Below are 16929 nucleotides of genomic sequence, written 5' to 3' on the forward strand. Positions count from 1 at the left end.
GTGAACCTGGTGGATGAGAATAATGTCACTGTATGTGGGCTATTGTATTATCATAAACATGATAAATACATTGAAAAGAATATGAACCTTTGCATAACGTTCTCTTGTGGCATGTATCTGAGCTATAGGGATTAACGTCATGTGGAGAACAGATATTAACTATGTCATGTCATGTCTGTTTCTCTCGTCTACCTCCGTCCTGCCGCTAAAAAACTTTTTTTTTTACACTAGTCATGTCATCTCTCTCCATCTGTCATCTTCTCCTCCATCTGTCGCCGGTCTTCCGTAGGCTATAAAAACATCCATCTTCTATCCAGCCCTTCATCATCGGCCTCCCCTCGTCATGTTTTCCCCGGCTATGACTCTGTCGGTCTCACTTTAATCACATCTAAACACAAAGGCAGATTATTCATCCCTCTTTCTAATTTACAATCTGTTTTTTTCTCTCTCTCTCAATGTCAACCAACTCCTGATTAGTAATGGTACGCATTGACTGATTTTCCTTTTTAACACCATTCATTTTATGTATCCTATCTTTTGGCTCTGACAGCAAAGCTGCATTGTTGCTTACTTGCTTTAGCTCTTACAAAATAGAATGAGACATAATGATGACAGGAAAGGGACTGAGAAATTAAAAAGAATCCAGAGTCTTTTTATGAGATTCAGTCACAACAATCTCAAACTGGCCTCGACATGCTCAAGATATCTCTAGCACACACACGCGCGTGCGGGTGAATATAGGTTTTATATCTGCCTTATTAAACTCCATACAGACAGCCCATTTAAAATGTTCCTGCACGCAGACGTTCTGGATTCAGATAACAGGTGCTGTGACCTGGCTTGGAAAACATGTTTATTCAAACTCACCATGTGCAGTCAAATGACAAACATAATTCAACACACTAAACAGAAACCAACAAACATGGGAGCAGTAGAGCGTTACACAAGTTAAGGTCAGTTAAGGTCATAACGCCTCACAGCCTACAGTAGCGATGAAAAAAAAGTGAATAATTTCAGAGCAATTGAGCACAGTTCCATAATCTCATGATGTTTTGTACAGACTTATATTATTTATTTGCCATGCTGAACAGTTAAAATAAAACATTGTCCAACCAACAGTAAAAAATGTCCTTGTGTCCTATTGTGAGTGAAGTTATGTTACACTGCCACCTGCTGGCGAGGTAGCAGTTTTTACAGAAGACAGTGACATTTCCTCAGTGAACAGGTGCGTGGCCTCCAATCGTGTGCAACATGGGGCAGTGTGCCAATTACCAGGAGGAGGTAATTACTAAAATCACCTGATGTACTGTAGTGTAGGGTTAACCACTTAAACCCTAGTTACTTTACTTAGTTGACCGCCGTCCCTCACAGGTCTATACTAGGCTACCGCTTATTTTTTTCCCCAATACACTATATCTTTGCTAAAAGAAATGCTGAATATTTGCCCCAGAATAACCCCCTATGTAGACTTTAGACCACGGCACAATTACACTCAAGCCAAGCATGTGTGGTGGAAATGCTGATTTAGTGTGAGTGATAAAGGATTATGATACTAAATACCAGTTTGGTGTAAATGTACCATACTGGGAGTTTTGCATCAGTCCAATGGTGCGTTCCTCCCTCGTAGTTGCCGGGCCAGAAGGGTGATGGTTGACAAAAGTATGAAAGAAGCAAATATTAAGTAATAGGAAGGTATATATAAAGAATAACATATATTTTACGTACTTATGTGTCTGTGTGTGAGAGTGTGAAAGAGAGAATGAATGGGAGAGAGGGAGAGGAACAGAGATGAGCTACAATACACTGTATTGTATAAATATGTCCAATCAAATAAAAAATGACCGCAGTATGGTGCGCTAATACAATCCTATGCAACGTGTGTGTGTGTGTGTGTGTGTGTGTGTGTGTGTGTGTGTGTGTGTGTGTGTGTGTGTGGGTGTGGGGGTGTGGGTGTGTGTGTGTGTGTGTGTGTGTGTGTGTGTGTGTGTGTTTGTGTGTGTGTGTGTGTGTGTACTTGTATTACTGTACTTGTGAGGGCCACAATTATACAATTATAGTAGAATTTGAGAAATAAATATTGTGAGGACCATTTTTCTTGTTTAATTGTTTGATTTATGGTATAAAAAAAATAAGAAGTAGTAGGTATTGAGGAGTTAGGCTTACGCAATTAGGAAAAGATACTTAGTTGTGTGCCGGTGCTGCACACTGGAAAATGATGCTGTCCTACAATGTTGATGTCCTCACAAGTATAGTAGTAATACAAACGTGTGTGTGTGTGTGTGTGTGTGTGTGTGTGTGTGTGTGTGTGTGTGTGTGTGTGTGTGTGTGTGTGTGTGTGTGTGTGTGTCTGTGTTGAGTGTAGTGTTTAGGGGTCTTCTCCGTTGATGCTATCTCCATCATCCTCGCCTTCCTCCTGCTCTCCTTCCTCCTCTTCCTCCTCTTCCTCTCTCCCTCTACACTTCACCTGCTGGGTAAGAGGGCAGGTGTCAGTGTGAACACGACCGTCTCTGCCAGAGTGCCATGACTTTTTCAAGATCGTTAGACGCAGCTGAAGGTAACAACATTAATTATGAGTGTGTTGCATTGAGGTGATTCTGTGTGCCAGCATGAAGTTAACGCCATCGACCAATAAAGGGACTTGCTGCTGGAGGGAGGGGACAAAACCCTATTTTGTACAACTCTGCTCTTCCAGATTATAAATTGAATCTCAAAATAGATGTGGTATGGTATGCAGTCAGCCGCCAGGCAGTTGGCATCACGCTGGGTGCGACATAGCCGGCAAGTATCTTAAGGCAAGTACTGGAATTTGGCAGAAGTACAACCCAAGGATAGCCCAGGGCTTTACAGATCTGTTTACATTCCTCGTGCATGAAACCCGTGTTGTGATTGGTTGAAAAATACAGTTTCCGGGGGAAGTATATATCGACGGAAGTCCCACCCTATAGACACGTTCTGCATTAGGTCGCAACCAGGCTTTTCTCTTCTTTATTTGTGTGTTTTTTTTTACATTAGGGGAAAGTATGATGTAGGGAGGTTCCCTGTCCTGCAGCGGAGCACCATGCCTTTATTGTTTTTCTAAGGACGGCTGGAGAAGAGGAGCGCTTGTTTTTGTTTCACTGACACACAAGTGTATGTCACTGACAATTTGTGGTATGATAACCAAGGCTTTAATGCTATCACCTTAGCTCTGTTTAACCATGGATTCATGATGACATGTCATGTTTGCTGTGAAAGGGGCCTACACTACACTTCTTTGGCTGAGTAAAAATCTCAGATTCAAGGTTCATTGCAAGCCTTGGCTCAATAGTTTTCCTCTCTTTCTCTCTCTCTATAACTTGGGCTCAAAACCAGTCTACATCTTCCCACTCCTCCTTTATCTCCACCCCACCTCCTTTTCCCTCTGCAGCCTCCTCATTCAACGCCCCCCTGCTCACCTCCTCCTCCTCCTCCTCCAACAGATCTCCCTCCTCCTCTGAGTCGTTCAAGAGGTCCTCGCTCCCCCTCTCTCTGTCCCGCTTCAGACTGTCCTCCTTCTTGCTGGACGTGGAGGAGTGGAGGGGAGACACCTCCCCCGGCTCCGCCTTTTGGCTCTTCAGTTCTGTAGGGCGAGGACATGGGAGGTGATAAGAGGAAGGGCATAGTACAGTACAGAGGAGGAGGATTATGCCCCTGTCTCTTCCATACCTCCCCTGGGAATTGTGATACATGTGGACACAGCTTTTCCTACATAACTCCTATATTCTTGGTGGCGCACGCAGTTAGCGGACCAGTGAGTTGGAATGCATAATCTGAATATCCCTGGTTTGATTTTCTGCTGGAGACCTGCTACATTGCATGCATTTCGCATGTCCTTCCCCCAATCAATTTGTTTATTTCCATCGAGGACTACTTTGTAAACAAGGGCTTTCACTTCAGTAATGCTTTTAAAGTGCTATCCTCTGGGATTTTGTTTCATGATACTCCTTTGGGTAGCTTAACCTATGTTGTATCTGCTGGGTCAGCTCTATCTTTATGGTCTGTAGGTCAACTAGCTTCAACGTGGAAGGGAAGACAAACAAACAAATTGAAACAAACGCTAATTATCTGTCAAAGAATTGATTTCAAAACAGTACTGTTGGTTCATAAAGCAACACTTGAATAGTGAATGTTAGGTTTCATGTCGTTAATCTCGGCCTCTGTGGTCTCCCTGCATGTCTGCCTGCATGTAATGCCTGCATGCCTACCTGACTTCTTGGTGTGGTCTTTCTCCATGTGTTCCAGGCTCTCCAGCAGGTAGTCCACCTTATGTTTGATCTGGGTCAGCTCTCTCTTAATGGTCTGCAAGTCATCTACCTTCACTGTGGCCAGAGGAAGACAGTCAGTCAAACAGATAGATTTCAAACAAACACTAATTATAATGAGGTCCTCTGGCTGGACTCTCTCTCTGTGTGTGTGTGTGTGTGTGTGTGTGTGTGTGTGTGTGTGTGTGTGTGTGTGTGTGTGTGTGTGTGTGTGTGTGTGTGTGTGTGTGTGTGTGTGTGTGTGTGTGTGTGTGTGTGTGTGTGTGTGTGTCCTACTTGCACGGGAGGTCCTCTGGCTGCTCTTAGAGGAAGGGAAACTGGCTTTGCGTCGACTGCCCCCGCCGCTCAGACTGACTCTGGGACGCTTGGAGGGGATGACGGCCCGTGAGAGAGGAGGTGGAGGCGGAGGCACGCGTGACGGGTAGGTGTACATCCTAAAAGATGGAGTCACAAAGACGATGGATGCATGCATGCCTGTTGTTCGGAGCAGGGCCGGTTCTTCTGACCCGATAACTTCACACTCTACACTGCACATCCTCTCAGCAATAAACCCAGCAAATGTGAAGTGTGTGGATTGTATGCAATAAATAAATAAATAAAATAAATGTGTGTGTGACCGTACTGTACGTACAGACACACATACAGAGATTTGTGGAATTTATAGATAGGGACTTTCTTTGACAACAATGTTTAGCAACATTTCTATGTGCACCGTTACCTTTATATTAATTCAGTAAAATGTGTGTGTGTGCACCCGTGCGTGCGTGATTCTTTTTTTAGGAAAATGTATGAAACAAGAAAATAAAAATGTATAAATCACAACTTACCTGTCATAGTAATCTCTTTGGAAGTCGTAGTCCAAATCAAATGTGGGACTGTGCACAGAAAAAGGAAAGATGCTAGTAGGAGGATCAACAAGCAATGTACAGTTACATACTGTAGATACATGCATTCAACCTTACTAGAAATGACACAAGCTGAAAACACACCTGTACATGTCTCCTGCAGACCGTTTCACTGTCTTTGATCTGTGGGGCTTCGGTTCACCCGCCAGGTTGATGTCTGAGAGAGAGAGAGAGAGAGAGAGAGAGAGAGAGAGAGAGAGAGAGTGTGAGTGAGACAGAGAGAGGGACGTGAAGTGTGAAATTCCAATTAACATGTTATGAGTGTGTGTGTGTGTGTGTGTGTGTGTGTGTGTGTGTGTGTGTGTGTGTGTGTGTGTGTGTGTGTGTGTGTGTGTGTGTGTGTGTGTGTGTGTGTCTCTCTCTCTCTCTCTCTGTTATCACACATTTCCCTCATTTTAGTGTCCTTGGAAGTTATTTTAGTGCTCAAGTGAAGAAGGCATTTGCTTCACCCCTACTGCCTTTCCCGTTATAGCTAGCATACAATATTTAAAAAGCTCATGAGTATCACCCTTTTGGTGTTGCACATATTAAACAATGTCACAAGTCAAACCTGGATTTGAACTCCAAAATATCTACCCTTCAGCCAAAGGCTTCCGGTCTACAGGCAGAGTTACTCTGACTGCTGCTCATCTATACCGTTTTGGTCTTATGACCATCACACACCAACCCAGAGCAGTCCAAGCACGCACGCGCGCACACACGCACACGCAAACACACACACAAACACACACTCTCTAAGTCGCTCACCTAGCACCTGTCCCACGATCATGCGTCCGTCCTCGCCGGCCACGGCGGTCCGGGCGTTCCTCTCGTTGGCGAACTGGACGAAGGCGAAGCCCTTGTGCACGGAGCAGCCCACGATCTTGCCGTACTTGGAGAAGATGGCCTCCACGTCGTTCTTGGTGACCAGCAGCGTGTTGAGGTTGCCGATGAAGACGCGCGAGTTGAGGGAGCGCGGGTCCGTCTTGTTGGTCACGTTGCTGGCCAAGTTACTGTCACTGGAGGTGGAAGACCAACTGGAAGGGGTGGGGGGGATATAAGTGAAAGGGGAGGTTATACCAGTGTCAGTCCACCTTATGTGGATTATGCGGTCGACACAAGCTGACATTTTGCACCTTAATCCCATGTGCAACACACTGACTTTTGTCTTTTTTGTTTTCTAGCAACGTCCATAGTACATCATGCACAGTATACATCTGCTGCTATACTTGCGCACCTTTATGTCTTATCTCAGGTACTATGTGTAAATATGTAGATCATTTGTTTGTTTTCCTTGATTTATCTCTTTTCCCCCTTGCCCCCACGCCCTACTTCTTCTTCCCTTTCTTTTTCTATGGAAATGACAATACGATATAACTTGCACTTATGATTCTGAGAAGATGAGGTGAGGAAGAGGGTGCCATAGGATGGAAGTCAGCAAACAGGAAAGGAAAAGGGTGCAAAGAGACAAAGAAGAGAAGAGGGGGTAAGAATGGAGAGGAAGATTGGAAGAGGGTGACACTCATGTCATGCCATGGCAAGGGAGACAGACGAACGGACAGGACGGAGTGAGGAGTGGAGAGATCAAGTCAAAGGGGAAGAGAGGGGGCAGAATAAGGCAAAGGAGAGGAGAAAACAGAGAGATGGGGAGAGTAAGATGACAAGTAGGGCCACACAGGATTGGAAAAGTGAAGTAGAGGGAAAAGAGGAGATAGAAAAATGAGAATATGAATGCATGTCTACCATCCATAGCTGTATTTTGCATCTCTTCCCTTCCTCTCAATTAAGTCATGTTTTTTTTTGTATGCTTCAGTTAGCAACTGGAATTGTTGACATTCCTTTTCCACTTGGTGCCATGACAAATTCCTGCTCTGCTATCCCACCATTCAAGCGATTCTGTTGTGATGTGAATGTGTGGGTGTTTGCATTGGGTTTGGAGGTGACTCTTTAAGCTTGACTGAACTTGTTTATTATGAATCCTCGAAGAGGTTCAGCTGTTTTGGCTTGTGCCAACTCTTGACTACTTTTAAGTAAACTTTGTAAATAAACATGTTCTCCAATACCTTTTTACTAAGAAAATATTTCAACTTACACATTTAAGCGTAGACCTGTTTCTTTTTCAATCTTTTTTATACTTTTAGTAGGTCAGTATTATTCTTTTCAATGCATGTAATGTCTTTGAAATGCAATGCCTTTTTATGCTTTAGGAAAAGAACACTGAAATGCTATTCTGCATCGAACCCATCAATAAACTTGCCTTGCCTTACAAGTAGGCTCCTGACCAGATGTGACTAGTGACAATTTGTCTGTCAACAGTATACATTCTGTGTTTTTATATAGTGAGACATTAATATGTACAGTATTATTTATTTCAGATAGCTCATACCACACATCTCACACTTTACAGCAAACACCCACATCTGTAAATAATCCTTTTGTTAATGTTCATCCCCATACTTTAGGATATGTTCATATATGTTTGATGTAGAAATTGGATGAAACAAATGTACTTCATCTTAAACACCCAATAACATAGGCCTAGTCCTGTGTCATTGTGTGTTTAAGATAAAGTAGATAAAGTACTGACAATGAGCAAATGAGAATACACAAATATTGTTTAAATTTGTTTTTAAAATATCATTGTGTCATATTTCGGCTTTTTGAAACATATTTGCCTACTATAATAGTATTACAGAATAATATACTGTGTGTTTGGGGTTTGAAATTGCCATCACTCACTCCATTGTGTCTGCCTTGGTGGTGGAGGTCTGCCTGCCTGCCTGCCTCTGTTGGAGAGAAGAGTGTTGTTATTGGTCCCCCGATCCTGGGGGGAGGGAGGCTCAAAGGGCCACTATGGGAGTTATAGTCACTATGGGTGAAATAACTACTGTACAGCTACAAAATGTGAGGTATTTCAATCGAAAACTACCTCTGTGAACAAAGTTGGGAATGTGCCAGGATGTAAAAGAGGAGGGGGAAGAAAGAAAAAAAAACAGGGGACACTACACAAAAACCTGTTGGGGATAAATATTTGTTATCACAATAGTTTAAGACATTGAATGACAGTGACAGAGAAAGCAGCTGGTAAATGGCTCAAATGGACAGTAGAAACACTCTCTAAAGCTAAAAATGCATGTTTAAGACATTTGTGTAAAACACACTTTGCTAAAAAGTTGGTACAGTGCATGTACTGTATGTATGTTTTTAATGCATACTTTGACTGTTAATGCATGTCTCCAAAATGTTTCTAAAATACCCAATCAGACTATTGTCACCAGGCAACACCGCTGTACAATGAAATAGAAAATATGTCTTAAGTGGATAATGTTAGTACAAATTATTTCACCTGTTCTTAAATTAATTGAACCTGTCTAGTTGTATAGCAATTGGGTCAATCTTAATTCACACGCTGCCATGCAAACCATGCAGCTACTGCCATCACAAAAACACATCCTCTACTCCCAAAGCTCACAACTCAGCCTGTCTGCCTAAAATGTAACCTAATCTTTCTATCTCTCTCTGGGCAATTGTTTTCAGAAGGAGATCACATTGTTTATGGCGGGCTATCTAGCCAGTGCTTAATGCTCTCATCACCCCTACATGATTTGACGGGGTTGTTTTCATCCCACGGCCAAATGACAGCTGCAACTACCAAACAGAATGTGCTCGCAGGGGGCCAGTAAAGTACCGCAGAGTGCTCACTGCTCAGGGATGTTTATAATTGTGTGTGTCCAGTAAGAACTTGAACAATGTCCACACTAGAATACAAACTATTGACAATGCCAGGTTTAACTTTGAGTGGATAATCTCTTCTCTAAAGAGAAACCTGAGCCGGCATTTTGGCCTTGTCCCTATGGCCTATGGTATGAGGATGATACTACCGGTTAGAGGTTTGATGCCCTGGGCAGAGAATGGCACTGCCAGCCTTATGGGTGTGATTGCTTGTGTAACTCATTGGGGTTCAAATCGTATTAGGGGTTGAAAGTTTGCTTCCCTGGGGAAATGAAAAAGACAATCAAAGGCTTTCCCACCTAATTCCCAGGTTCCATGCATTGTCTATGGTGAGGTGAGAATTTGGTGTAGGCCATTAAGCATGAATTCTGCAACCTCACCTTATGACACATTGTGAGCTGGTAGATCTGCTATTTTCAGCACATGACACCATATAAATTAAGCATCAGTCTGAATATCATGTCTTTATGCAGTGATAAATAATCAAAAAGGCTAAGCTTGTGAGTGTGGAATATTGTTTGTGATTGCTTGTGCAACTCATGGGGCATAGCTATGGCCCTGGCAAAGCTATAGTGGCTACAGATACAGTATCTGTCTCATGGGACTCCACATTATATAGTAGTACGGCATGCAGTGTATTTCTGATGTCATTCAAGGGATTCATTGGTGCGAGTGGATAGTAAATTCCAGAGTCTTAAATGAACTCTCAAGAGTTAAATTAAGACTCCAGAATGCATAGTTTAATGCTTGTGAGCACAGATTAGATGCCAGCTGGTATCACTGGCACAGGGGACTGTGCATTTATATAGGACAGGGGTCTTCAATGTTTTTCAGGCAAAGGACCCCTTTGCTGAGAGAGAGAGAAGCAGGAACCCCCACACTGTATAAAATTGTGTTGCAGATTTACTTTTTCATAGATGTCATAGACTTGTTTGACAGCACTATCATCATCAGTGTTGTGTCAATTCATGTTTTTTGGTTTGTTGACATTAATGTTTGATTCATGTTTATGTCATTATGTGTATTTTCAGACATTTAAACCACTTAAACCCTCAATGCTAAATAAACCTGACCGTTGGCTCTGTACTGGGATTACTCCTTTTTTCCCCTCTACACCAAACTACTTTGCTGAAAATAGCAGATCTACAAGCTCGAGCTTGTACATCTGCTATTGTCTGCAAGTTTTTCCCTCAGAATAGGGATGTTAGGGTTCAAGTGGTTAATATATAAAAAAATCCAATCACAAAGATTTGGTGGCCCCCCTGTAGTAACTCTGAGGACCCCCTAGGGGTCCCGGACTCCCTGTTGAAGACCCCTGAAGGACATTAGGAATGTGCACTGAATTTGTATGTGCATAATGTAATGTGAGTCTAGAGACAAAGAATTGAGACTAACCCTGGGAGTTTAACAATCGACTCTTTTGATTTTTACTGTGTAGCCTTAACATAATTAAGTGCACAATTAGTCATTAACATACACAGATTGGGTATGCTTATGTAGCATAACATAACTCCCGTTCAATAGTTGATGGTGAAAATTGTACGACCACTAATTTATTAGGAGTAATAATCCCTCTTAAAAGACAAATACTTTAATGTGTATGCATTGCGTGTATTATTATTTTTCGACTGTGATTCCACAAAAATCCCCATGCACACAGCCAATCACATTGCAAAGACGGGGCATGTTCGCCCCATGCCCATAACCACAGAGCATGGGGTATTATATGGTAAAAGCGAATAATTGTTCGTTTTCTATTTCAGTAGATCAACATGAAGAGATTTATGGTAACACTTTACTGTCCGATGGCCTTATGCTGGTGAATTCAACTGTGTATTCATGTATGAAAAAGCATTGTGAGTGCAGTGATATGGTTAGTTAAGTGCTTAATGGAAAATGTATCTAAACTGTATTGTTTGGGGAGATATTTTTGTTTTTACAGTGTTATTTTATACTTTCTAAGTCATAGTACACAGCTTTCTGTACACTGTTATAGGGCCACCGTAATAGAGTCACCAAGGAACAAGAGGGAGGGACGGTTATAAGGTAACTAAATCTAAAAATGCAGTTAAGAAACATTTGTTTTGATTGCATATCACAACACAACGAAAAGAAAAGAAAAGACACTACATGCTACTTGTGTTGGGGAATCTAAAAGGAAATCAGGCTAGTTCACATGGGGGCAAAGCAGAACTGAAATGTAAAAAAAAGAAAAAATGGAGATGGAAAAAAAATAGGAGGGGGGTGGGGGTTGAGACCAACTTACGATTTGTTGTTGCTCAAAAAAGCTGCTTCAAAAACTAAAGAGGGGGAAACACAAAAAAGTGACATTAGAAAATAAGGCCTTTGCCAAAGATGACCTGAATGTCTCAGCATACCTGCAGTACTCAGGGATGGAAATAGGGGGCAGAGTGAGTTTCAATGAAATATACAGATTATGCCTTATTAAATCACCACCAACCGTTCCCCCGAGCAAACGCTCACAGTCAATCTGTCTCAAATCAGACCTTTGAAACATAAATTATATGCAGGTCTGAAATACAGTTTGATAAAGCACATATGTATACTTAGCTCACTATAATGCAGAATATCATTCAAACTTGGGTTAAGAGGTCAACTCAAATTGTAGTATGAAAGCACTGCTTACCAAAATAAACCTGAATTATTTCATTCATTATACATTTTGAGAAAGATTTTGTTTTACTTTTGTAGAGCATTTCATAATAAATATCCTTAATTTATTAACAAAATGAACTCAAATCCAATTCAGGGAAGAAAACAAACAAACAAACAAAAACATAAAATGCCCTATACTGAGTGTACGTATACGGTTGTGCATTTTCACGTTCTTCACAGCATGGCCTATATTGACCAGGCTTCTCATTGGAGCAGTGATTTATAAGCTCAAAGTATTGTTGTTCATGAATTTCATTAATTTATATATATATATATATATATATATATATATATATATATATATATATATATATATATATATTTCTTTTTTCATGATCAATACATTGCTATATAGGCGCTTAGGATATATATATATATTTATATAATTATTATTTTTTATTAATGGTTAATGTTTTTTATAAAGTTCTCAAATCAAATAAGTTTGCACTCATTCAATGAGAGCACAGGAGCTCAGAATATGTGCACTTTTGTTTCTCTCTCTGTGACTTCAAGTAAAAATATCATACTGGAGAGTTAGCTCTAATTAGTTTTCTTACCAGGGCATACAAATGTTATCAGGAGGCTAATATGTCCACATCTGATCAGGACATGTGACAGTACCAATGCTGGCAGCACTGTAGTCTATTTAAGTTGACCCGTTCCGTTTCTTTTTTTCTTTCTCTTCAGGGGTCATCAATATGTCCATACACAGTCAAAGTTGTGGCAAGACTTGTCCTTGTCCGTGACAAATTTTAATTAGGTTTTTACATAACATTATAATGTTCTTATTTTGATCATAAGACCCAATTACTGAATGTCAATCTCCAGGTTTTCTTCAGAATATGTATGACACTGATTTACTATGGCACATTAGTCCACTAGTACAGTGGTTCTCAAACTTTTCATTTTAAAAAGGGACCTCCATTGAGTCTGTATGGTCCATTTGGTTCCATTTGTACACTCTCAGAGTTACAGACCTGTAATGGACCACCTTCAAGCAACCCAGAAGGTCCCTCAAGTTGCCCACTTTGAAGACCACAGCACTAGTAGTATACATTTAGGGCTAGCTCCGTTTTTGGTAATATTTGTATGTCCATACAATAGGGGCGGCCATAGCTGAATGGTTAGTGAGCCCGCCTAGGGAGCCAGAGGCCCTGGTTGCCCTAGGTTTGATTCAAGGCCAGGTCAGCATATGTGTCGATGAAATGAAATTTGTCCCTGAGCAAGACTCTTAACCCCTAATTGCTCACAGGTTCTCATTGGAAACAAGACCGCAAGGACTTTCATGAACGACCTGTTAAAAGGAATTATCCTTATCCTTATCCCATGGCAAATATTTAATTTTGACAGAAATGTCCACCACAAGCCGGCATGGCGATGAACCCTGTTTCTTCCATGTTCTAATTTTGGTTTCCGATTTGCACCAGGATCATCCATGCTGTGTGTGTGTGTGTGTGTGTGTGTGTGTGTGTGTGTGTGTGTGTGTGTGTGTGTGTGTGTGTGTGTGTGTGTGTGTGTGTGTGTGTGTGTACACTCATGGAGGATATAGGCACTTGGGATGAAAACAGCACACCATGTGGCATGTGTCATATATAACATAATATCAATGGCTATGCAATATTAAGGTGAGAGTATAAGAAACCCGAGCCTTCTATATTTGAGCTGTGGTTGTACTAATGTACACACAGGGACACAAACCAGAGGCCTGACACATTTTTATGGTCTGCTGATGGCCCAGAGGGACATTTATCTTTGCCCCCTGCATTCCTTTTCACAGGATAAAGAGTATAGACCCCATCAGGTAGAACAACACTTGGAGCTGGAAGGATCTTTGCCCCCCAGGCCAGACACTTGGGAGTCAAAGGGTACATAAAAGTTTCTAACCACTGAGCAACAGCCACACCACATGAAGCCTTTTTTTGTTTTTAAATCCCACAACTGGACAAAAATCATTGCATAGATGGGAATACAAAGTGATCATTCACAAAAGACAGTTAAAATCGACCCCCCTGCCCTGGGTTAACGGCCAAATCTAGGCGAATGTACAGTCCATTAATTCATTTGAATTAAAAACCTATCCATCCTTCTTTAGCCTATAAGCAGCAGTATGACAATGCAGAACAAACAGGAGGTATGGATGCATGGGTTTCTTAATCTGCAGTTGACTTTAATGATTATCATATTCACCAATATATACAAACTCCCTAGCTCTAGTCCATAGCGTGAGAAGGAGTTCTCTTTAGCGCCATGTTACTTTCGAGCCGTTGCCTGTACACCCGCGGTGGCGCCTCTCGTCTTTAGTCAAAAATAAAAAATATACACTTTCGCTACTCACCAAAACAAAGACTGATTTAAGATGTTGAAAGCCTACTTTACTTGGTGGGAACACTCTGAGCCCCCCACCTCACGTCTAAAATTCACTTTTTGTCCAAAATGTAAAATAATCCACCGGATGGAAAACATGTTTTAGTTATTCTACTGCGCCCTCTACAGATCCGGTCACGATGGAATTTTTCAAATGACAAGATCTGTAGGGGGCGCAGTGGAGTAACTACCCCCCCCCCCCCCCCCATCCCATTTTGGACAAAACGTGTATTTTAGACGTGAGGTGGGGGGCTCGGAGTGTTCCCACCAAGGAAAGTAGGCTTTCAACATCTTATAACCGTCATTGTTTTGGCTAGTAGCGAAAGTGTATTTTTTATTTTTACTAAAGACGAGAGGCTGCGGCCGCTGCGCTACCAGGGGTGTTCAGGCAACGGATCGAAAAGTAACATAGCGTTAAGGAGAACTCCTTCTAACGCTATGGACCAGGGCTACAAACTCCCAATAGCATTGAGTCTATGCATGGCAGCACAACAGGCCCAAAACAGAGCTTGCTTCATGAAAACGCCCCCCTTTGATCTCTCTCTTCATCGAGAAAAAAACATCTTGCCTGAAAAATTACATCACTTTGTCAGGGATATAACGTTACTGTCTGAAGATTACCAAGAAAATACGAAAAACACATCTTTAGCACGCAGTCAACTTCAAACGGCAGTAAAATCTGGTTACTGGTGGGGGGCGGCAAAACAAAGAATGACAATAAAAAGCCTTTTGAAAATCCAGAAAAAAGGCCTCCTATAATTCTGTCCAGAAAAGAACTCGTTGCAACTGGTTAAAAATATGACCACAAACAATCAAATTAATGCTCAGAATACTGTGAACCCTGCAAAAAAAAATCCAGGTTTTAAATGTCTTATTCGAGAAAATGCCAGGTTTAAAATGTCTTATTCGAGAAAAAAACAAGTCAAAAACGTGTTTTGTGGATTGGAAGCTATAAACTCTACTGTTCTGCGTAGCTTATTATCGCCACCAGCTTGAATCACAAAATGTACGCCAACTATAAAGCAAACACAGTCTCAGAAATACCACCAGCCAGAAAAATACATTAAAAATAAAATCAAAAAAAATCCCAAAGATGGTTTCAAACTTCAAAGTCAGAAAAAAAATTAAAAATAAAAATAGGGAAAAAAATCGCTCTGTTAAAAATACTCACCAGGAGCTTACTATTAAAAATGAGTAAAATTCAACGACGTTTTACTTGGTGTAGGTTTAATAATCCGAGTCAAGTGTCTGATACCATCACCTTGAAACCAGCAACCACGAAATGGCGTCTAGCCGTCTAAGCTCAGTGTTGCCACGTTTCGCGAGAGAAACAAGCAACCAGGTCTATGAAAACAAATCCAAAAGAAGCGACTATTAGTATGTTATAATGGTCCACATGAGCACTTTAAACCTATATACTGTGTATGCACCAGCTATTTGAAAATAGCCGATCTATTTCGTCGAGCTTGTATATCTGCTTTTTCGAAAAATAAATCTTGAAATAAAATGTGGAATATTTGGAATATTTTGGAAACATTCTAACAACACAAATCTGGTATGTGGGCTCCCCTGGCACAAAACATTTTCAGATGGGGGTTAGGGGACAAATACATATTAATTTGGGGGTCCATAACATCAAAATATTTGAGAACTACTGGTTTAACAACATTAGGAAACAAGCCCAAATAAGCAACTGCACTTAAGAAACAAGCCTAAATAAGCAACTACACTTTAGAAACAAGCCTAAATAAGCAACTACACTTTAGAAACAAGCCCAGATAAGCAACTACACTTTAGAAACAAGCCCAAAAAAGAAACTACACTTTAGAAAAACAAGCCCAAAGTTGCTTATAATAAGCAGACATGGCAACACTGGTCTCAACTAAGGAACGGATCATGCCCATATGTGGAATACTGATCTCTGATTGGCTGTTCCGAAGTTCGAGCGAGACATTCCTCTTGTGGATTGGTGGACACGCCTGTCAATCGCACCCATGAGGGCGGACACCGACGAACAGCGCATGCGCAGATGCCGGGCACACGCATGCCAGCGGCACGCGCTTGGTTTGCACATGTACTGATCGCAGGCACGCGCCCGCACAAACGTCAACAGGAGGAGTGGGTACTATTAATAGAGTGGGCACCTCGATGTAAAATTGGCAGTTTGTTGCAAAATGTAAAAAAATATGTAATATTTGGAAAACGGTAATGTATATGATTAGAACATGATTGAGCATTTCACAATTAAGGTCTAATATTTCTACTGTTGCTACAAATTGCTACAAAACCTGTACAACCAATCATTTTGGGCATAAACAAGAAGTTGAAGGGTCAATTTAAGTCTGATAATGATGTCCCGTGCATGTTCAAATCATGTATACTTTACATTACTGAAGACAATTTTCCAGATATATATATATATATATATATATATATATATATATATATATATATATATATATATATATATATATACAATTTGAATCCTGCGCCATGTCGGTTGTCAGTATGTATGTATGTAGCCAGTGTGACGTCACATGACATCACGGTCGTGACATCACGATGAGACACGCCAGTGTGACGTAATCTCACGACAGCATGACATCACATCCTACCTATAAATAGGTAGGATGCACCATTTCGACGGCTTCCATCCTCAACACAACCCACGCCGACGACCCTTTACACAAATAAACTGCTAACTTCATCTCCTGCGATTTCAACTATCTTCACATTGTACACCACTGCACACTCCCCACAGGTCTGCCATACCAGGTCTGAGTAATCACAAAGTGGGTTTTGGTCATTGGAGAGGTGATGCACGTCACCTCTTTCTGAAGTGGGTACTTTCAAAGCCTGCCGTGGATTTAGGAGAGCACAAAACTCTCTCTCACACTGTGAGGTGCCTGTAAGGTGGCACTGCAAAGTGAACGACGCGTCACGCTAGACGTTCGGGCCCGAACTTGTAGTATTTTTACATTTTGGACAAAATA

General features: G+C 41.3%; 1 protein-coding gene across 2 annotated transcripts; it reads right to left on the bottom strand.

Annotated features, from left to right (window-relative positions):
• Window positions 1–805: 805 nt before the first annotated feature.
• On the bottom strand, window positions 806–15243 carry hnrnpc (heterogeneous nuclear ribonucleoprotein C). Of its 2 annotated transcripts, none has more exons than XM_084043533.1 (10): window positions 15108–15243; window positions 11163–11196; window positions 7904–7950; window positions 5933–6201; window positions 5270–5342; window positions 5108–5155; window positions 4557–4714; window positions 4224–4337; window positions 3435–3598; window positions 806–2464 (listed from the first exon to the last, which is right to left on the bottom strand). In XM_084043533.1, exons 3-10 carry the CDS (start codon window positions 7906–7908, stop codon window positions 2366–2368), a joined length of 930 nt encoding a protein of 309 aa, XP_083899659.1. In that variant the 5' UTR covers window positions 7909–7950; window positions 11163–11196; window positions 15108–15243; the 3' UTR covers window positions 806–2365. The 2 variants fall into 2 exon arrangements, with proteins under 2 accessions (XP_083899659.1, XP_083899658.1); XM_084043532.1 differs by having other exon boundaries at window positions 807–2467.
• Window positions 15244–16929: the final 1686 nt, after the last annotated feature.

The sequence above is a fragment of the Gymnoscopelus microlampas genome, assembly GCF_963454915.1.
Source record: "Gymnoscopelus microlampas genome assembly, chromosome: 19".
Taxonomy (NCBI): Eukaryota; Metazoa; Chordata; class Actinopteri; order Myctophiformes; family Myctophidae; genus Gymnoscopelus; species Gymnoscopelus microlampas.

Excerpts from the sequence above, each read along its gene's own strand:
- hnrnpc (XM_084043532.1), bottom strand. Across the intron at positions 5,156-5,269 it reads TCTGCAGGAGACATGTACAG|TCCCACATTTGATTTGGACT; the intron begins GTGTGTTTTCAG and ends TTCTGTGCACAG. Across the intron at positions 2,468-3,434 it reads TGGAGGAGGAGGAGGAGGAG|CAGGTGAAGTGTAGAGGGAG; the intron begins GTGAGCAGGGGG and ends CCTCTTACCCAG.